At 34.9% G+C, this 23,643-nt stretch overlaps 1 protein-coding gene across 3 annotated transcripts in view; it reads left to right on the top strand.

Moving 5' to 3' along the window:
* Positions 1 to 23,643, top strand: part of LOC123672001 (sodium-dependent nutrient amino acid transporter 1-like) — an 80,744-nt gene that overhangs the window by 51,937 nt on the left and 5,164 nt on the right. For all 3 annotated transcript variants that reach the window (XM_045605940.1, XM_045605941.1, XM_045605942.1), the window contains 8 exons: positions 954 to 1,197; positions 2,401 to 2,543; positions 4,073 to 4,116; positions 4,169 to 4,261; positions 4,319 to 4,487; positions 5,192 to 5,295; positions 6,238 to 6,469; positions 13,642 to 13,867. In XM_045605940.1, the coding sequence (XP_045461896.1) occupies positions 954 to 1,197; positions 2,401 to 2,543; positions 4,073 to 4,116; positions 4,169 to 4,261; positions 4,319 to 4,487; positions 5,192 to 5,295; positions 6,238 to 6,469; positions 13,642 to 13,867 (1,255 nt within the window). The remainder of the gene's footprint in view (positions 1 to 953; positions 1,198 to 2,400; positions 2,544 to 4,072; positions 4,117 to 4,168; positions 4,262 to 4,318; positions 4,488 to 5,191; positions 5,296 to 6,237; positions 6,470 to 13,641; positions 13,868 to 23,643) is intronic.

The raw sequence follows: 23,643 nt of genomic DNA, 5'->3' as shown, positions 1-23,643 counted from the left end.
AAAGTTATGCATTAACGCAAAAATCAATCATGACATACAGGGTGTTTCATGAATAACTTAACATGTTTTTAGTGCGAATTCAGGACAATTTGCATAGTCTGAATCAGAGTGTTGAAAATTCAGAGTAATGAATATAGATAGAGGGAGCAAATTTTGTCCCCAACATGAAATATCAAATTTGACATGAAGCGCGCGGAAATGAAAACATATCAGTGATACGATATTTCACTCAATTTGCGAGTTTTTCCACAAAGAACGCACTTCTTATGTCCCATCAACGTTTCATATCAACTCAGAATATATTGAAATCAACACCTAAATATATCCGAAATTCAGAAAACAAATTTCAAGCGCGCCAAACGACGGCGACGTGAAAAAACCGATGACATTAGTAGAGCCAAACCTTGGATTTCAGCAGGTAGATACAGAAAATAATAAATATTGTGCTTATTACAAATTCAACAATATAATTAGTTCAATATAATATACATTTATAATGATATAGTAAAAATTGTGGATTTGAAAATATATCACAACCATGTTGGGGACAAATTGCGTATACTTCCATTATCTATTTTTATTTCTCTACGATTAGAACTACAACGAGCAATGAATTGAACTTTTCATGAAAAGCTATGAAAGAATTCAAGAGTAACAGCTCTCTGTATCTTGTAAACGAATATGATTTCCACTGATTCAGACTATGGAAATTGTCTTGCAATCGCAATTGAGTATATTCAGTCATTCACTGAAAAAATGAAATTTTCAGAATTGAACTTGGAAATCCATAAAAAAAACTACTCCGCCGTAATTTTAACAGTTTGAGGTTTGAAATTCGTACTCCTAAATTCTAATGAAAGAAATTCAACCGGCAAGTGCTTTTTTCGGAAATTATGTATCCAAACACCACGCCAGTGTTTTTCAAATTTTTCATTTTATCTATATTTTTTCAGTCTTGCCAGACATGGTTAACCCATTTGCAGACTGTGATATGTACCATTTCCCTATCAGCCGGCTTGGGGAATCTATACAGGCTACCCCAAATGACTCTTCTGAATGGAGGAATGCCTTTCATTGTAGCGTACCTGATCCTCACAGTATTGATAGGACTACCCCTTCTATTCTTGGAATTGGGTATAGGACAAATGGCCGAGGAAGGCTTCATAAAAAGTTGGAGAGTTGTGCCTTTCTTCAGAGGTTAGTTTCATATTTTTATCCAACTGTTTGTTTGCTATCTCCAATGGCATTAAACCCATTGAAATGTTCACATTTCACATCTTGAAATATTATGTAGAGGGTTTTCTAATGAAAGGTTTCATTTTGAATAATCCGTGCTCTAGGCAGCTGTCACTTTTGGAATGGGGGAGACTTTGAATTCACAGTTAGCAAAATTGAAGCATTTTTGGCTCGTCATGAAGCACCTTCTCGGCCAGCAGTACTGAAAGTGGTGAAACGTTTTGAGCTGTTGGGGCAAGTTTATGATATGAAGAATCGAAACAGTGTTCGGCGTTCGCCGCTCAAGAACAACTAAGAATATTGCTGCTGTAGCCAGTAGGGTTGATGAAAATCAAGGTTTGTCGATTCCTCGTCGATCTTGGGAATTAGGCATTCCATTGAGGTTTTGAAAGTTCAGTTAACTCAAGAACTCAAGCCGTTCGATCACCAGCAACGTCGTATCTTCACTGATATGGTCCTTGAAATGCACCAAGATGAGATTTTCATCGAAAACTCACCTTCAGTGATGAGGCTCAATTTCACCTCGAAGGTTAAGTCAATAAGTAGAATTGTCGTATTTGAGGCTCGGAAAATCCAAGAATGGTTGACGAAAAGCCACTGCAACCTCAACGTGTCACTGTTTGGTGAGGTGATTGGAGGTTACTTATTCTAAAATGAGGCTGGTGCAACTGTTGCGGTCAATGGATTGCTCTACCCAGCTATGATTGATGAATTTTTATGCCCTAAATTGGAAGGTTTTGATGTAGACGGCGTTTATTGTCTAGAAGACACAAGAAACGAAACAATCGTAACTTCACAAGAAAAGTTTTATGACCATGTTAGACGTAAACAAAATTGTTCACCGAAATCATGTGACTTAACATCCTTTGGACTTTTTCTTTGAAGATAAGGTCCATGTCAATGCTCCACTATCAATGCAAGACCTTAAAGATAGGATTCGTGAAATTTGGTGCTGCAACCGTAGCCGTCTTGGCTGATATCCTCTTTACAATGAAATAAACAAACATTGATTTCTCTTGAAATATACTCCTTTTTTCTATTTTTAAATGAAACCTTTTATTGCAGAACCCTTTATAATGAGGACATTACTGAACATCTACTCATTAACATTTATGTAGATATATTTAGAGAATTTTCTCCGTAATAGTACTAATATTTTTCCAGGTGTTGGTTATGTAAAGTTATTAGCAGGATGTCTCGTCTGCATATACTATCCCTTACTAATAGGAGTTTCACTCTTCTACATTGTATGGATACTGAAAGGATCTCTTCCTTTTCCTGAATGTGCTGTCGTCAAACTAACCAATGTAAGTTATAGAGATAATGATTTTCAATGGCATCTTCTAATTGAGAAATTCTAATTGCCCTGAAATCTATTCTCTTTGCGTATCATCTTCTGCATAATGTGCAAGAATGTTCACAGAGAAAGCTATTTAATTGTTGGAGAACTATTTTGATGAAAGTGTAAAGATTTCTTAGAGTAAAAGTTAGGTTACATGTAATCATGTAGATACATACCTGAAATTGTTGCTCTTTATTCTTCATAAAAAATTATTCAATATATATCGTGTGAAGGTATTAGAATACGCGTGATACAAGGGCTGTTCAATAAGTTTTGCGGTTCGATAAGAGTTGCTACTAGTCTAGTTTTTTTGTTGTTATATTAGTACATTCTTCATATGAACGTGTGTGAAGTTACATTTCAATCTTCCAATTCATTATTTGTTTGCAAGCCGTTTAGTATCGATGTGTCACAGTATTTTTTACAATGGAAAAATCATGTTTATTTTTGGAAGGTTTGTTAGCTAAGAAAATTTATAAACGAATGTTGAGAGTGTATAAGAACTCTTCGTCTTCAATTACAGTACTGTAGAAATATAGGTCGCTGAATTTAAACGTGGTTGTACAATCCTCGAAGACGCTCCACGTCGAGGATGTTCAAAAAGAGCAGCAATATCAGAAATCGTAAAAAGAATACAGGACATCGTATTGAAAAATCGTCTAGTGAATGAAAGAGATTCAGGAAAAGCCCTAGGCATATCATTAGGCAGTGTAAGCAATATTTTGACTGAAGTATTGGTATTCTGAAAGCTGTATGCAAAATGACTGCCGCATTTGCTAACACATTCGAATGCGACTTCCTCAGCAACATTTAGAGCGTTTTCAAAAGGATAAATTTGATTTTGTGCGTCGATTCATTATAATGGACGAGACTCGGGTCTATCACCATGATCCTGAATCAAAACAAGAGGCTAAAGAGTGATGTGGGGTTGGTTCTTCGGTTCTGAAACTGGTAATGCACCGTGTCACAAGCACATTTTGACAATGGCAAATGGATTAACGTTCGAATTATTGAATCATCCGCTGCATTCACCAGATTTCGCCCCAAGCCACCTCTATCTGTAAACAAACATAAAAATAATAAAGATTTATGCGTGGAAAGCTTTTTCATCAAAATATGAGGTCATAACTGCTGTAGAAGGGTTTTTTGGACCCCTTCCAGATTCTCACGCCAGGGATGGAATTCATAAACTGGAATCTCATTGAAACAAGTATATTGATGTTAAGGGAGGCTACATGGAAAAATAAAGTATATTTCAAGCAATAAAATTGTTTTCCTCATCAAACTGCAAGACTTATTGAACAACCTAGTATGAACAATTATTCGAGGAAGTAATCAATAGCTCTTTATATAAATCAAGTGATAATATATTTTTGATTTGTGTAACTCTATCCAATCTGTTCTGATCTACTATTATTGATTCGTTCTGAGGTTGCCATATTGATTGTATCATCCTTTGTAATCAGAGTTTATAAATTTTAATTTCAATTTCAGGATGGATATTCCGCCAAAAGTATAGATAGACAAGAGTGCTTGAAGTAAGTAAACAGGAAGCCTGAAAATTACCAGTTTTAACTTTGATCATTCCAGGAATACATTTTTGGAATCGGCTTTCAAAAATCCGTATTGGTATGGCATTTTCACGTCACTTCTACTAGTCATATGGAGCTTAGTTATAATTTTGTAAGTATTCTTTTTAAAAACCTGATTCTGGTTTATGAATTGCAGTTGCTCTTTCAGATCGATAAGGCGGTCTAAAACGTTTATGAGATCCTTGTTAGTTCTCATATTTCCAACATTGATTTTCTTCATTGCTTTGATGGTGAGAGCAGCCATAGCTGAAGAACAAGTGGATGGTTTCAGCAAACTCGTGTCTGATATCAAATGGGTTGATCTTCATTCTGCCAATGTAAGTACCTACAATAGAAGAGTTCACCTCTCAAGCTTTATTTATTTTCAGAACTGCATGTAATCAATCACTGCAGTTTATAAATAAAAGATTATACATCAAGCAAATAAAATGCATGATTTTTCGAGGTGCGCTACAACACACTGAGGAAATAGTAATTTACGTAACAAGTCCGGAAAATAGGGTTTTTTTGGACGAATAGACAAACTTCCAGGACTCGCTTACGCTCGTCCTGGAATTTTGTCTATTCGTCCAAAAAAACCATTTTCGGGCGTGTTGCGTACAATATTTTTTCGGCAACCATGTAAAATAACACTATCGCTGCTGCTTTCCATATTTTATTGCGATTGCGATAAAAAAACATGCAAATTTTTGACAACGTCAGCCGTTATCTCGGTTGCTATGGATTCTATGATTCTTTTCCGGCCTAGTCCGGGAAGTACGTACTTTCCGGACTAGGCCGGGAAATGCTACTTTCTCAGAGAAAAAGCAACCGGGAAGTGAGCACTTCCCGGACTGTTGCCGAAAAAATATATTTTTAAATTATTAGATCTTGTTTCTCTGTTTAACTCTTGAGGATTCTTTGGCGCTTTTGACACATGTTTTTCTCAGAATCACTGCGAAATTCATTAACAAAGCATAATATTATTGATCTATCTTATCTTTAGGTGGTTAATTATTTCAACTGAGATTTACTTTTACAGATTTGGTACTATGCAGCGATACAGGTTTTTTTTTCTACAAATTTAGGTTTCGGCACCTTCATCACAAATGCCAGTGTTATGTACGACAAAGTGAATCCATTATGGTGAGCTTTTTTCCATTGAGGTTCTTTTTAACGAAGTGATTTTTTTGTTTTGAATTAACTGTTTTATCGATGTAATATGATATGATATGAGAGCGTTTCTCCATCAATAATTACTGAGTATCACCCTTCTCAGTAGGCAAAATTACTTCAGCTCAAAAGCCAGAATTATTTTTCGATTATTTTTGAAGGTGTTTTATTCGGTTAATGAGTCTAGAATTCCAGATGTATTTTTGACTTCATACCAAATCTATCGTCTACAACTGCGATAGGCATCTCCAGACAACAGAAAAACCCTAAACGACAAGAGGGCATATTGCGCCTACCATTTTGCTTCAACAGTTTCAATCGGCTTGTATCGGAATGAATTATTTCTTTTTCGCTTGCCGTTTCACTCGCCTGTTCAATTCAATTCTATTTTCTTTTAAGATATTTTATTTTCTTCGAAATATATGAATAAGATGAAAGGGGTTTGTAAAAAACGAAAAAATTGAAAAACTACAACAGAAAACTCCAAACCTTAATTCATATCATACTTATATTGTATTTCCATCATCTTTCAAACTCTTCAATTTATTATCTGCACAAAGCACTCACAAAAAAAAATAACTAGAAATGAAACTACGATTATGATGTTGCCCCATACGCATATATTTGTAGAGGTAGAAAATGTACTGCCCTGTTTGTTTGTTATAGGATTTTCACTGTCTTGAAAAGGAATATGGAAAAACGTTGTCGCTCTCCGTTTGAATTTCGACATTCTATATGCATTTCTTTTGAACATATTGATAATACACCTAGAAAAAGACGGAAAAAAAGAGAGACTATCGTCTTGAAGGGCTGATAACGCTTTTTTCTTACGTGACGATTTTCCCGGTTTCTCATACCGCAAGCGCCCTTAACTTCGGTCCAAAAATTTAACTTGATGCTAATTTTCAATTGTAGGACAGCCCTTGGATATCTATCGGCAAATCTTCTTTTCGGAATTGGTTCCATTCTTCTGTGCTACATTATATCCGGCAACTTCCATATCACCCAAACGAAACAGAGTGATATCACCGAAGTCCATCTCCTCACCCTTATTTATGACATGGCAGTATCGAGCACTGAAAAGGATAACAAAATATGGGCAATAGTTGCTTATTGTCTGATAGTTTCTGTTGGTTTGATAAGCATGGTAAGTCAATTTTTAAGTTATATCAAAAACGTATCGATAAGAGCAAAACATTTAAATTGTGAGTCTTTTTTACTGTCAAAATGGCCGATATTCGTGCAAGAAATAAAATATTGATTTTTTCTGAGAAATATCATAGTACTGAAAATGATTGAGCTAAGCAATCAATAAAATTATTTTTTAAATTTTTTCTTAAATGTGGCCTTAATCTTACTACAGATATGGTGTAATGGATTTGGTGCTCGAATGACCGATACTTTCAGTTAGCTATTCCTAACCGACACCTTTTTTGCTAGGTTTGAGACAATTGTATCATCTCATTATCTTTCTTTTATAGCATGATATGATTTTATTGAATTTGGGATAGCCCATGAAATATACTATCATTTCGATGGTTCTCCTCTTAATTCAGTTCAAAGAATTGATCACAAAATTCAGTGATCCGCTTACGTGAAACACCTTGTACAAAATTTGAATTTCTATTATGTTTGTTACAAGGAAGAAGATCTATAATACAAAACGCTATTCTGAATAACCTGGAAGCATAAATACATTTGTAGTTACCCTTTGCTAGTCCAGCAAAGTTACCCATAACACGCTCAAATTGTCAGTTCACGTTAGAATAATGAAACCAAGCAGCTCCGAGTGCGGTTATACTTGGATGGGTGATCGCTTAGGAACAGCAAGTGCTGAAAGCTTCAAGTTTATTTCCTTTAGGCAAAGTCCTCCGCTATAGAAATGGAAGGTGTATTAGGCAGATATATGAGTGCCAAACTGACGATTATATCATTATATATCAGGACGAAACGATGCAATCCCCACAAAAAATTAGCTTGGGTCAATTACGTCACGCCAAACGTGGCTATTTTTTGTAATATGAAATACTCAAACATATAAACAATATTTAACTGTTCGATCAACGTTTCTGTTGATATCATAATAAAACTGTAAATATTATTTCCCGCGATGGTTTTACTGATAATAAACGGTTCGTCGCACAACCATTTCACAACGTTAGATCAACGTACCTGTGCCTATTGAGAAGGGGTGTGGTATTACATTTAATCCGTTCACCCATATTGAATTCAAATCAGCAAGGGAACTAAACAAACTAAGAGAACGAAGCTCCAAACGATTCCTGTGAAATGAAGGCAGAGGTCAGTGTTTCTCAAAAGAGACCAATGGGTTTGGTTGCGATTAAGATAGATTGTATAAAAGCTATCATTCGTTTCCGCTTTCGAGTTAGCTTGGAGCGGTGGAGAAGGCAGCTGGTATTCAACTTGATTTTTTCAGCTTTTGTTTCTTCAAAATCCATCTGATCTGTCTTCATTGCTATTCATAACCAAACTTTTGTATTCGTCACCTGAACGAACACTGAACTCATCCTTCTTTTCTAAGTAAAATAAATAATAAAAACAACAAGAGGTGGTTCCATTAAAATGGTTTTTCAAAAATAAAATTAATTCTGATATGTGTCCTAAACGATTGTACAAGAGGAGTTTGAAGGAATAGACTAAGATCGACTCTTTATAACTGTAAATCTATCTTGGAAGTCGGGTATGGCATGGTATAACAATATACCTGTAGGACTAGATACAATGAGAATTCCTAGACATCCTAACGAGCAACAAGACAAAAATCGGCCTGAATACAAAAAACGTGAAGATAACTACACCTTTTTCAGTTGTAATTCAGAAAATCAAAGTTCAATTTCAGAAACGGGAACATGTATTTCAGAATTGGAATATGTAATTCAGAAAAGAGAAATTGAATTTCAGAATAGTTAATTTAATTTCAGAAAAACGGAATTGAAATTCAGATTAGGAAGTTGGATTTCAGAAAAACAAAGTTGTAATTTAGAATACTGAATTGAAATTCAGAAAAGAAAAATTGTATTTCAGAAGTTATCAATTCAATTTCAGAAAATGTAATATGTAATTCAGAACAGTATCCAAATACCTTTTGGACCTTGCAGTTTTAAAGTTCCGAAGGAACTTTTTGGAATGATTCATTCCCGAAAGATTCCTCCAGAGTGCTTTTCTTTCAGTTTTTCCCTTCTCCAGAAACTCTTTCTTATAGGTGCATTTGCCTATACCACAGAAAGGTTCTAGGCCAGTAAGTGGCGTTTGAGCTCCTTTTCTGGCTAGTTTGTTAGTCTCTTCGTTTCCTTTGAAATTCTGAATTACAATTTCTTATTTCTGAATTACAATTTCCTTTTTCTGAATTAAAATTTCCTATTTCTGAATTTCAAATCACCAAATCTGAATTCCAATTTATATTTTCTGAAATCAAATTTACCCTTTCTGAATTACATATCACTATTCTGAAATTCAAATTACCGTTTCTGAATATAAAGTTCTTATTCTGAATTACAATTTCCATCTTCTGAAATTCAATTTACTATTCTGAATTACAATTTCCATATTCTGAAATTCAATTTACTTTTCTGAATTACATTTTACGTTTTCTGAATTACAATTGAAAAAGATGTAGTCATTCGATACGATCTACAACTACACCTTTTTCAATTGTAATTCAGAAAACGTAAGATGTGATTCAGAAAAGTAAATTGAATTTCAGAATATGGAAATTGTAATTCAGAATAAGAACTTTATATTCAGAAACGGTAATTTGAATTTCAGAATAGTAATATGTAATTCAGTAAGGGTAAATTTGATTTCAGAAAATATAAATTGGAATTCAGATTTGGTGATTTGAAATTCAGAAATAGGAAATTGTAATTCAGAAATAAGAAATTGTAATTCAGAATTTCAAAGGAAACGAATTACATCATTGGAAAAAATGAAAAAATCATCCACATATAAAGTTATGACTATAAAGCTATTTTCAACCTTTTTGGAAAAAAGACAAGGTTCATATTGAGATTTAGTATATCCCAATTCTAATAATACTGAATTAATTCTATCATTCCAACACTTAGCTGACTGCTTAAGACCATAAATTGCCTTATTAAGCTTCAAAACTTTACATTTATCAGATTCTGAGCATATAAAACCTTCAGGTCTTTTCATAAAAACTTTTTCTGACAAATTTCCATTTAGAAAGGCTGTTTTTATGTCTAAATGCCTCATGTCTAAATTTAATTTGACTGTTAATGCAAATAAAATTCTAAGAGTGGAATATCTGACTACAGGAGAGAAAGTCTCATTGTAATCAATTCCATACTTTTGTGTAAATCCCTTTGCGACTAACCTTGCTCGATATTTCACTTCTCCATCAGCACTGGACTTCCTCTTGAAAACCCATCTTGAATCGACAACAGTGACATCTCTCTCCGTTTCAACTAATTCCCATACCTGATTCTCTTCAAAAGACTGTAGTTCCTCTTCGATGGCACTTTTCCAAAAAATACTATCAGGACTGGATAAAGCCTCTGAAACAGATTTCGGATTACCTATTGCACTGTTATGTCCACCACATGCATATGTTACGAAGTCTGGATCCACCTTCTTTTTTCTCTGTCTTTGAGATCTTCTAGGTTGATCGTTTGATATACCTGAAGTAGTTTCAGGTTCACTGTCGTCCAGTTCATCTGTTGGTTGACCATTTTCTTTGAAATCTTCCATTTTTGATGCGGAGACCCCCACTGAATCTGTCACCTCTTGAACTGGTTCTTCGATGTTTAGAGCAACACTCTTCTTTATGTTCTCCATTATTGTGACATCTCGACTGATGAAAACTTTTCGGCTGTTTGGGTTATAAAGTCGGTATCCTTTGGTGTGATCATCAAATCCTACAAGGATGCATTTGACGGCCTTTTTATCCCATTTCTGCCTATTCTCTTTTGGGACATGAGACATTGCGGCACTTCCAAATACTCGTATGCTACTAATGTCTGGCCTTTTGTTGTGCCACATTTCATATGGAGTTTTTGAAATACTAGAGGTAACTGAACGATTGATTAGGTGGCAAGCAGTTTTACTCGCTTCAGCCCAAAATTGCTTACCTAGGTTTTGGTCGAAGAGTAAACATCTTGCTCTTTCTACAATCGTCCTATTGAACCTCTCTGCCATACCATTCTGCTCTGGAGTATAACTGTTTGTCCTTTGATGAACAATACCATTGTTTTTGAGATAATTTTGGAAATCTCTACCAATGTACTCCCCTCCATTGTCTGTTCTCAGAATTTTTATTCGTTTATTCCTCTGTTTTTCTACTAGGCATCTGAACTGGTGAAACTTCTCTGGAACTTCATCCTTCGATTTTAAAAAATAGATGAAACACATTCTTGAGTAATCATCTATGAATGTGAGAAAATACCTTGAGCCTCCTATAGATAATTTTTCATGAGGTCCACAGACATCACTATGAATAATCTCCAATACGTCACTGGCTCTACTTCCTTTTGCTGGGAACGGTAATCTATTTTGTTTTGCCTCGCAACATACGTCACAATTAGATTTCTGTATTTTTTCTCCAAGTTTGAACGGTGGCATACCTTCAACTACTTCTGGCATTTTTATTAAGAAATCCGAGTTGATGTGCCCTAGTCTCCTGTGCCATAGATCTGGTGTAACCATTGGAGCGGCCAACAATGCTATTGAATTCTTGTTATTCAATCTCAGCTTGTATACATTGTTCTTCAAATCAGCTACTCCAACAAGAACGTTATTTTTATTAAAAATTTCACATCCTGTGTCATGGAAATTTACTCTGGCTCCGTTTCTAATTAATTGGCTAACAGAGACCAGATTCGTGGTTAGTCCTGGAATGAAGTGTACGTTTTGTAAAAGTACATTAACACTTTTTCCTCTCACCATAGTTTCCATTCTGACATCACCTGCACTTTTGACTGCAAGTTTGGCCTCATTCGCACATAATATTTCTCTTAATTCTGGCTTCCGTTTGTCAATGAGATCGTTATCACTTGCTGTAAGGTGAAAACTGGCACCGCTATCAATATACCAGTCAGTGTTGCTAAAAGAACCATTAGCAAACACGGCACTCAAAGCGTAAGTTACCTTTTTGTTTAGACACTGCGACACATAATGTCCTTTTTCCTTACATTTGAAGCATGTGATATTACTACGATCCTTTTTGTTTACGTTATTCTCAAATCTTTGGTTATTCTCATTGACGTACGACCTACTGTTCGAATCGCTGCTTCTTCCACCATCTCTATGTAGACCACCTCTGGAACTGTTTCCCTTTTCGTGCGTTACTTTTAGCAGAAAACGCTTCTCCATGCTCCTGGCTACCGCCATCTGCGTGAATATCGAGCAATTTCGATTTAATGGCATCTGTTGTTATTTTAATACCAGAGTGTTCAACAGCCATAATCATCGGTGAATATTTCGGGGGTAAGCCTGCCAAGAGTAATCCGACCCATTCATCATCAATGTTGAAGCCCGTTCTTTTCAACTTTTGCGATGTTTCGACGACTTGAGTTATGTAACTCTCCATAGAATCATGGTTCTCCAATCTGGCTGATATTAAAGTCCTTAAAAGCCCGATCTTTCTGGTAAAACCGCTATCGTCGTACAGATTTTTAAGTTTCGTCCATACTTCTTTAGGAGTTTTTGCATCTCTCACGTGGGTGTAAAGCGATGGTTCCATTGTCAATATTAATTTTGCCTTTGCTTTGGCTAATAGAACGGAGTCCAATTCACTGCCATCAACGCACTTATCCAGCCCTTCGAGTACTAGCACGTTTTCAATGGCGAATACCCATTCCTGGTAATTTTCGCGTCCGTTTAGCTTTGGCACACTGGCGAAATAATTAACTGCTGCCATCTTGAATTATTGTTCGTCTGTTTCACAACACTATTTCACAATAAATATATAAATGTACTTACGTAGTGGAACGTTCCCGACCGATAAACTATTATAAAAAGTCTAGATTGCACGCGATGAGAACGCACGTGGGCACATAACCTGTTATAAATTAAACGCACTGTTTAATAATTAAAAGTCTTTAATAAAATATAGGAAATAACTGTGTAGTAAACACACTGACAAATATACAATAATACTCTTCAACAACGGCCAACGAGAGAAAGGAGCGAGCATAGCTTGCACATGGCCTATCTAACAATTACACAGAATAAATATACAACTGCGCATGCCGCGCATAGAAATACTACAAGACAACTTATATCACTTATGTACTGGGTAAATATTTCAACAAACCTTTCTGTGGTATAGGCAAATGCAACTATAAGAAAGAGTTTATGGAGAAGGAGGAAACTGAAAGAGAAGCACTCTGGAGGAATCTTCCGGGAATGAAACATTCCAAAAAGTTCCTTCGGAACTTTAAAACTGCAAGGTCCAAAAGGTATTTGGATACTGTTCTGAATTACATGATATTACATTTTCTGAAATTGAATTGATAACTTCTGAAATACAATTTTCCTTTTCTGAATTTCAATTCACTATTCTGAATTACAACTTTGTTTTTCTGAAATCCAACTTCCTAATCTGAATTTCAATTTCGTTTTTCTGAAATTAAATTAACTATTCTGAAATTCAATTTCTCTTTTCTGAATTACATATTCCTATTCTGAAATACATGTTCCCGTTTCTGAAATTGAACTTTGATTTTCTGAATTACAACTGAAAAAGGTGTAGATGAATCAAAAAAGAAAATGTTGGAAAACGATGAGGCTGAAGTGTAGGTTCAATCGCAACTTGATAATGTAACTGTTACACTCTACAGAGTATTACAAATTCTATTAAAAAAAAACAGGCTATAATTGCGTCAATCGGTATTTGTAAAATAGAGGTTTTTATGCGGATATGATTCACATGCTTATTTTCAGGAGAAAAAAACGGACAAGCAGTTTCGACAAAAATGTAGGTATTTTAAACTTCTGCCTAATTTTGAGTGGTGCGTTAATTTATTGGCGAAGTGTATATAAATATTGTCTTGCGATTTGGAACATACCCATGTTCCAATGTTTGTGACAACACACTCGTTTACCAGATATACCCAAAAGTTTCCTTAATAACCTTTCGAATATTATCATTGTATAAAGACTAGGATATTTTTCCTATAATGATATTATGATGCTATGCTGAAAAAAAAAGTTTCATATTGTTTCTTGCGCTCTTATTGATACACCTTATACCAAGTTCAAAATTCGTTAGACTTAACTAAAAAAGACTGATTAATGACAAGAATGAAACTTAAATGAGAATATATTTATCATTTCCAGGCTACGATGATGTACACAGTGCTGAAAGTGATAACAGAAGAGAACAAAAAGAAACTAAAATGGTGGAAAACCTGTCTTATCACTTGTTTCATAGGCTACATAGCAGGATGCGCTGCTTTATTGCAAAACAACTTTCAGATTGTTCGCTTGTTGGATGGCTACATAGTTGGAAACTTGATATTCATAGCAGTAATTGTGGAAGTATTTGCTTTAATCACATTTTACGGTGAGTTATTTCGATGAGGAGAATAAATGTTTTTGCTCTTCCAAAAAAGTGAAATAATTTAAAATGTTGCAAAATTTCACGGTCGGATATATCCTAGTCTTCGACTATCTGAGGTTGTCATCTTCAGAGATTTCTCGGTCATATATTGTAACTGGACACTGGAATGGTACAAACTAGAACAGAACTTCTTTAGCTCTACAGTATGATCTTAGATTAGTTCTTTCACTACTAGAAGGATTAAAATTATATTCTTCCTTTCCCGAGGGATTTTCAACCCCTAGAATAAATAAATATATAAATAAATAAAATTTCCTGAACGCTTTTAAAACAAACGAAAAATGAGAACATACTAAAATACCGGTCAACAAACCAACCATACGTCAAGTTCAAACAACTCCATATAGTGCACATGTCATGAACGGGTTGGTCGGAGAATGTTGACCAATCGTTCACTTATCTCCGGTTGAGATGTTCTTTTAACCCCTGGAAGAGCGGTTTTCCAGAGGTCTCGGAGAATTAATAAATTATGTAAATTCACTAAGATGTTATGTGAGTTCGGCCTGTCGCTTTAATGGACAGGTCTTATTAGTTGAATTTCTTTCTCTAGGGACAGGAATTAGTTTATTGGGTCAATGAAAATCGATTTAAATTTTAAATTAAATATAATAAAGCAAAATAAAAAATAACCAAAGTTACAATATCCCTTGAAATGTTGACTCAACGGCCAAAATTTTATAAAACAAAAAAAAAATGTCTCAAATAATCTGTTATTCAAACAAACGAAACAATATATCAACCTTGAATTTGGGAGAATCAGGACTACTCAAATAAACTTATTTTCATTAAAAAAAAAAACATTCAAACATCAACAAATAAACCAAAAAGTAAATAGCCAAAAACTTGCCCTTATCCCACGATGCTAGGTAAGTATTTTAGGCCCTGTCTAAACCTAGTTTTTAATTCTTTTTCAAACTGTTCACTCGAAAACGTGTAATTCCTTATATAACACTTCACTCCCGATCCGCGAACTCCGATCTAACCTAATTTATTCCAAAGAGATTCAAAAAACAAATTCTAACTTTATCCCAAAAAATTCCTATTTTACTGTTTCTGACCTATGTCAACCGTTCTTAGAATTAAAACAATTCCTTCTTCCAAAAAAAACTTAAAATTCCTTTAACTCTCTATCATCTACTAAACTTCCTTTATTCTTGATTCAACTTTTCAAAAAATTACTCTGATCTTCAAAAGAAATTGTTTTAATCTAAGTCTGGTTTCGCGACCGACGTTCTAATTCTCAACCTCTCTCAATAAGAGACCCTAAGCGATACTAACTTCTTCTTTTCCTCCACAAAAATCGTAACCTCGTACTTCTCTTAAGACCGCCCCAACAATTCCACAAGATACCATGCCAATTAGATCATTGGTTAAAAGATTTTTTATCCTTCTTCATTTTTCGCCAACAGACCTTCAACCTCAGTTCAAACTAGATTTTTATGCAGTCTTAGCAAGAACCATACTTCGATTTTGCCTACAGCCGGACGGATTTTCTGCTGTGTCAATGTGACCAAAAAGCATTTACTGAACTCAGATAAGCCAAGATTTCCCCGTATCTAAATGTATTCTTCTTATCCGTGAAAGATATATCGATTTCACCAACGTAGTGTCGAGACGTCTGGAGACGGTAACTAAGAAAAGCATTGATTGGAAAACAAAACATCCTTATGCTAAGATAAGATCAGTTTACATAAGGCGCGATCACTCTTTGAATTTAACGTATTTCCTCGGCATAATAATTCTAATAATTTCGATAATTTTCAAATATCCGCTTTACTACATCACACCCTTATCCGAAAAAGTTGTGGCATCGGATGCCATAACTTTTCCCTCACTCTCATCCTTATTAATTTAATAGTCCTTCCTCTCCAATAATCACAATAACTGTAACTCCTATATCAAAATGATACTGGCTCAAAGTAATTTAAATTTTTCATTCTTAAACTAAAAACTCATCATTATCCAATATCAAACTGCTTACTAACAGATATAAAATAAAACAAAAACCTATTAACCAAACTTTTCAAAAGCTAACCTTAAAGAGAAACTATATCATCTCTACCTACCCTAAGATCTTAAAGTCTATGGTGGTATGTTTTCCGACATTATTCAATAATTCATATCAAATATTATTTACTCAAATAAAATGAAAAAAAATAAAATCCAAATCCTAATATGTAATAAAACAAAAAAAAAATCAAAAACAATCAAATCAATTCGAAATATTTTTCTCTTATGCACTTCACTAACTCCAGCATGGAGTTTGTTCACTTTTCGGGATTTCAAAATTTCACTATCGCGGCACTTTCTGGTTCCATTATACTGCTTACTCAGGTATGTCTGGTGGAATGGTACTGTATATTTCTTCCATGGATCTCATCTTCGTCACGGAAATAACCTTTTACTTCGACATCCATCAAAGTTCTGGTAATCTGCTCTTCTTCTGCTTGATGACGATTCATTTCTCTCATAGGACTTATATTTCATAGACTGGCTAGCTTTATTTTTCCATACAAACTTTCATATAAGGACTGTCGGTCATATAATTCCAAGGCCATATTTAATCATGAATACCATAAGTCCATTCATGAATACTCGACTATCGGTGAGGGAGCCATTTCTCCCAAATCAAACATACTCGTCGTCCAACGACGTCTACTGTACTGCTAAACCATTAGCATACTTCTACCATTTACATCATCTTGGTTTCAAGATTCAGGATTCTCTGAGCATCTTCTTTATCCTCAGTTCCATTGTAATCCCATCTTCTTCTTCCTCCATAATGTAATCTTCTTCAGTCAACATATCTTCTTCCTCGTCTTCTTCTCAGCTTTTCTCTAAAGCTCCTCTTTATCTAAGGCCCATTGATTGATCAACTCTCTAACCAGTTTATCGAAAAGGTGATCGTCACTTCTCAGGTAATATTCAGTTATAATCCACATTGATCTGTATTGTCTGACGTCATGATAGCATTTCAGTTTTGGACATCAACACACATGATTGGAAGTAAGGTTATTCCGTTAACTCAGATTCGATCCATACATCTTCCTGAAGTTACTTCCATCTTTCGTTGTAGACTCTTGAATTTGCAATTTTCCATAAAATATTACAAAACAAAAAAAATCTGTGCATTATTTCGCTCTAACTAAATATCATTATATCCCTTAAAATTTCATAATCAATCAAAAAAAATTTTAAAAAAATCTCAAACCAACTAATTATATGAACATAACCACCATAAACGTTCATTAAATTTACCAAAAAAAAAAATTATTCCATATATTTCACTGTCAAACCCTTGGGTTGAATGTCTCCTTCATATTGTCTCAAATTATCCATTCTGATTTCCAAATAAAACTCTATAAAGTTGCTCTTTTTTTCCGAAGCCTAACATAATAAAAACAAAAATATAAAAAATGAGACATCCATATCCCAAAACGGGGACCCTATATCCGGTAGTGACTTCCTTGGAAGAAGGGGCCACTAGAATCTCACGTTGGGCAGGGTCGACTCAATTCCCTGAGGGACCTGTGTCCCACGTTACCCGTTAAATTTTGAAATTGAAAGCAACCTCTGTTTTATATCATCCAAAAAATTGCAAAAAAAATAATTATCTTATCTCCCGAACAGCCTACACTACACCTAACCTACAATTTTCACTTCGCTATACTTCCCCAAGTTTCCTAATCTGAAATAAAATTAATCAAATTTCACCAATATTATCAATTATCAATCATTCTACGCAATTATCAAAAGTCTCCAAAAAAACAAAGTTTCCATAATTTGTCAAACCAAAAAAAAAAAAAAATCACCAAAATTTCCATTACCTATCCAAAATGTCGAAAAATTTACCAAAATATGAATAATCTATATTACAATGGATTTATCTGTATGTACCGTTATCTATTAATCCCAACCCCATCGATCCGGTGGGCGACGTACTCTAGTCGATCTACGTAGAGGGATTTCCTCGTCCTCTATTTCCTCACTTTCTTCTTGTTCCTCATTTTCAAATTGCGCTCGGTTCCACATCGGAATCATCATTGGCGAAAATTCTCTTATCTCAGTACGCTCCTCATCTGACTCGGTATCGCTACCGTCCGTATCTACTTTCTCCGAAACGTCGGGTTCTTCTATATCCGTCTCAAATTCATTTCTAACTCTATAAAGTTTCAATCTATTTACATGAACGACTTGTTCATCTTTACCCCCGCATTTTCTTATTCTACACGTAACTGGGCCAAGAATTTCCACGATTCTATAAGGTCCTACCCAAGGTTTCGTCAATTTCTTTGATATTCCTTGTTTTATCGCTATTTCCTTCAAATAAACTAATTCTCCTACGCAAAATTGAGGGTCCACCGTATTTTCATTGAATTTCTTAACCCTATCTGTTTTCACTTTTTCTGTGGTCTGATACACCTTTCTATATACTCTTCTCAATCTTTCCGTTAATTCCGCTGCGTAATTATCGTCATAATCATACCTAACTCTATCAGATACTATGAAACTATCTGTAGGCAATACTTGTTCTCTACCATGCATGAGGAAAAAGGGACTATACCCTGTTGATGAATGAATATTTCCACGATACGCCATGACTACAAAAGGAATCCACGTGTCCCAATCTCTTTGATCACTACTTATAAAATGAGATAACATATCTTTTAATACCCTATGCATACGTTCAATTTGTCCGTTCGTAGTCGGTGCATAACTCGATGTCTGAATCTTTTTAATTCCTAAAATTTTACATACTTCTTTGAACAAACTTGAGGTGAAATTTGCACCTTTATCGGTCAATAATTTTTCTGGTGTACCATGTCTCACAATAATGTTTTCTACAAATGCCCTAGCAATCGTATCGGCTTTTTGGTCCGCTAATGGTATAGCTTCTATATATTTCGTAAAATAATCCTGAAACGTTAACAAATATCGATTTCCATTAAGAGAAGTTACAAACGGCCCTACTATATCCATAGATGTTAATTCCCAAGGTTTGGTAGTCGGTGTGAAATGTTGTAATGGCGCTTTCTTATGATGGGGAGATGTTTTTCTTTCATTACAAGTCTCGCAACTTTTACAATAATTTATTACTTCTGTTCTCATATTTGGCCAAAAAAATCTTTTCCTCAAACTACTCAATGTTTTCTGTTGTCCTTGATGACCCGCCATAGGTGAATCATGAAAATCCCGTAATACTTTTCGCACAAATTTCCGTGGTACAATTAACTTATCCCCATCTTCCTCTATTTTGTAAATTATACTATCTTTCGAAAGATAAAAATTACCGTCGATATCTTCTCCTCCTGAATTGAAATTTAATCGAACCCCTTGACAATAAGAGTCATTTTCTTGAGCTTTCCTTAATAATTCTCTGTCCCATTCCGGCTCTAAATGTTCATTTTCTTTAACATGAATAGATGACACTGCCTTACTACCTGTATATATTCGCACCTGAATATCCGAATTATAAAATATAAATTTAATCATTTCCGATACTTTTTCCCATTCTAATTTATCGAGGCCGCAACCTATCATCGGCATGGCTAAATATCTATCCTCATTCTTTTCACAACTAACCTTTAAATTTCGAAGTGCATTCCATATTCCTCTATATGATGGTTTTTCGTAATAGCGATCTTTCGTTACCATATAATAAATATTTCTTTCTGGAAGATTTAACTCTGCCACTTCCCCTATATTTTTATTTTGTTGTTTAAGCATTCCTACTGAACCAAAATTTTGTTTAAATTGCAATGCGATCCCAGCCCCCATAGCCAAATCTTTAGATACACAATGGGCCAATGCCCAATTTTCTGAAACTGAAAATAAATTTCCCTCTTTGATTGAAAAATTTTTCATTTCTGGGATCGTATGTAACCGCTTATATTCTTCAAATTCATCATATTCCATATCTATAAAATTATCATCCTTACTATACATCCGACTCAACGCATCCGCATTTCCATGTAATTTTCCTTGTCGATGAATAATTGAAAAGTCATAATCAGCTAAAGTTAATGCCCATCTAGCAAGTCTAGATCCAGGATCTTTCAAAGTAAGAAGCCATCTCAACGGTCGATGGTCGGAAATTACCGTGAATTTTCTTCCGTATAAATAACATCTAAATGACTGAATTCCAAAAATTACACCAAAAAGTTCTTTCTCTGTTGTTGAATAATTTAATTCTGCCTTTTTGAAATTTCTACTTGCGAAGGCTATTGGCCTCTCATATCCGTCTCTTAGTTGACTTAATACCGCACCTACTCCTAACCCCGAAGCATCTGTTGCTACAATAAAAGGTTGACTAAAATCTGGAAAAATAAGAATTTTATCCGACGTTAAAACAGATTTCAATTTTGATATAGCATCCAAAACTTCCGAAGTAATTTCAAACTTTACATCTTTTTTCGTTAAATTCGACAAAGGAGTTATTAATTCTGCTGCATTTGGAATAAATCTTCGATACCAATTTATTAATCCTAAAAATGACCTCACTCCTTTCACTGTTTTCGGAATAGGGAAATTATGAATAGATTCTATCTTTTCTGGATCTGGAAGAACACCATTTTGTGTAATTATGTGACCTAAATATTTTACTTTTTTCAACAAAAACTGACATTTCTTCGGCTTAAGTTTCACATTCGCTTCTTTCAATCTATCGAAAACCTTCCTTATCCCATTCAAATGATCTTCCTTCCCAGTGGAATTGAAAATAATAATATCGTCTAAATAAACCATACAAATATCACCTGTAAGTCCCGATAACATAATATTCATGAACCGTTGAAACGTAGACGGTGCATTTTTCAAACCGAATGGCATCTTTGTATACTCATAGTGACCTTGAAAGGTACTGAAGCCCGTTAGATGTATATCTTTTTCCTCCATATCAATTTGATGATAAGCTTCCGCCACGTCAATGACCGTAAACAACGCTCTCGTTCCCGACTGATAATTTTGAATTAAGTCTGAGATATTTGGCAATGGATAGTACTCAGTTTTCGTAACATTATTAAGTCCCCGATAATCAATACACATTCTTATTTTTTCTTCTCCATTCGATGATTTTTTTGTAATCAAAACTACGGGAGCAGACCATGGACTAAACGAAGGTCTAATTATTCCTGATTCTAATAATCGATCGATTTCTTTTTGTAACACTTCCCTCTGATGATAGGGAATTCTATATGGAGCTTTACAAATTGGTTGAGTCCCTGGTTCTAACGTTATACCGTGTTTCACCTTAGTAGTACTAGTCAATTTATCATTGTCGTCCAAAAAAAGTTCCTGATATTCTAAAATAAGTTTCTTAAGTTCTTTCTGTGTATCTGCACCTAAATGTCCGAAATCAAATCCGCTAAGTTCCCAACCTTTCTCTTCAAAATTTATACGACCTATTAATTGACCTTTCCGTTTTTCTTTCTCGTTCAATACTTCGCAAGACATTGCTTTAGCAAGTTTTTGTCGTTTTTCTAATGTAATTTCCTCATAAGATATATTTACTACTCGAATCCACAATTTTTCTGATTTTTTCATCAAACAATTCGCAACGTAAATGAATCCAATACCTTGCTCCAGTGGTTCACATACTAGGTCTGTCCCTTCTATATCTCTTTTCAATTTTGCTGGTACTAAAGCTTCCGTACGCGCTGGTATATTAACCCTCTTTTCCGAAATAATGTCCGTCTCCCAAAATTTATTCTCCTCATAATTTCCAATCAATTTTTCATTTTCATGAATTTTTTTCTGATCTCTTTCTGTCATTCCTATCGTTTTGTCCACTTTTATTTTTTCAATTTCCGCTATACCTTCCACTTGAATACCGATATCCCTCATCGCTAAATCTCCTTTCTCCACGTAATTTTCCGTCTGAGTACCTATATCCTTAATATTCGTCAACTTTCTATTAACCTTAAATTTTTCCAAAATATCATCTGCAAAAGTCACCCTTTTCCGCACTTTATTAACTTGTATTTCCTCTTTCTTTTCCTCCGTATATCTGTCCCCTGTATATATACCTTCATTCAAATCTTTATTCAGAAATTTAAACTCTCTTCCCCACATAGTTACCGATGGTTCGGCTTCATACTTAATATGCGCTTGATTTTCCTTAAGAAAATCCCTACCTAGTATTATATCAACGTTCCCTAATGTTTCATCATCCACTAATATAACTGTCCAATCTGTCTTAAATCTTTCTGCTATTGGACTTACAGTAATATTCGCCGTACCCCAGGTACGTAAATTGTGACCCGATACGCTAGTTAGCTCGCAGTCAACACCGTATTCATTGACCTCGTCTCTTGAGATCAATCCCCTTTTTACGAGAGACACCGCTGCCCCTGTATCTATCAAACAAACACCTATATTTCCGTTGATACTTAATCTAATCAAGTGGGGTACGTCATGCATTCTTGCCGAATTTACTTCCGGAATGACCATGACTGTACGTTCCCTAAATTCTCTACTAGGTAGCCGCCCTTTTGGCGAACGCAATCCGTTCTGCCTATTTACATATTTGCAGCCTCCGTCCCGGCGGAAGGACTTTGGCCATTGGAGTTTAAATTCTTTCTTTGAGGAAAAGGTGAAAATTTTTGTTTTGGGATCGCACCCGTTGACGAACTATTATTTGACCTATTAAAATAATTATTTCCAAAAGAATATCGCTGGTCCCTTCCCTCAGCCCCTTGAGGCTTTTTACTTTCATTTTCAACACTTCTATTTTCATTGTTAAAATTTTGTCGTTTACTAAGCTCAACTTTTCGGGCATTTCCGGGACATTCTCTCGCCCAATGTCCCAACTTATTACACTGAAAACAAGCACTTTGAATTTGTTTCCTTGATTTATCATTATCCCTACAATCTCTCGAAAGATGGCCTAATCTGCCACACGCAAAACATCTTTTTTGAAAATTTTGTCCTCCGTTCTCCCGATTTATTCGAATACTTCTACATACTTTCGCTGAATGACCTTTCTTTTCACAAAACTGACACACTTCTTCTGATTTTATTGTCGATATTTTCATATTAGCTAATCTTCCCTGTAACATTCTATTTGTTGTCTCATGCAAAATGACCAATTCTTCCGCTTTTTCCAAATTTAAATCTTTTTCCCGTAATAACAATATTCCAATCTCCCTCATTACGTCTTTCCGTAATCCTATTTTGAACTGATTCAGAATCAAATCTTTATTTTTCTTTCGCAATCCTATTTCCTCATCCGCTTTTGCCCCGGCTAAATCTTCATTTAATAATTCTGCGCCAATAGTTTTTAATCTGGTACAAAATGAAGATACATCCTCATCTTGTCTTTGTATACATCTACTCAAATTCCACTGACATTCTCCCGGTAATTTTTGCGACGTAAATTTTTCAATTAGTCTCAATTTTAGTTCTACATAAGTTAATGAATTTAAAGTAATATCTGATTTAAAATAGCTGTATGCTTCGCCTACTAACTTTAGTTTCAATAGAGTGAGGGTTTCGTCCTCACTCCATCCTTCTAATTTTGCCCTTAGTTCCAATTTATCAAAATATCTTAAAACTTCTTTTCCTGAAAAATTTTCTAAGGTAGTCGACATCATTCCTAGCGAATAACGTTGCAAATTTACTATTGCCGGATTCACAGGTGGATTTCCGCCTGGCGCATTAACTGAAGTAGCGCTATTAACAGTACCAGGTAGAGGAGGTGTAATCGACATTTTTTTTAATTA

This window comes from Harmonia axyridis, chromosome 2, assembly GCF_914767665.1.
Source record: "Harmonia axyridis chromosome 2, icHarAxyr1.1, whole genome shotgun sequence".
Taxonomy (NCBI): domain Eukaryota; kingdom Metazoa; phylum Arthropoda; class Insecta; order Coleoptera; family Coccinellidae; genus Harmonia; species Harmonia axyridis.
This window is presented reverse-complemented; position numbering and strand designations above follow the sequence as displayed.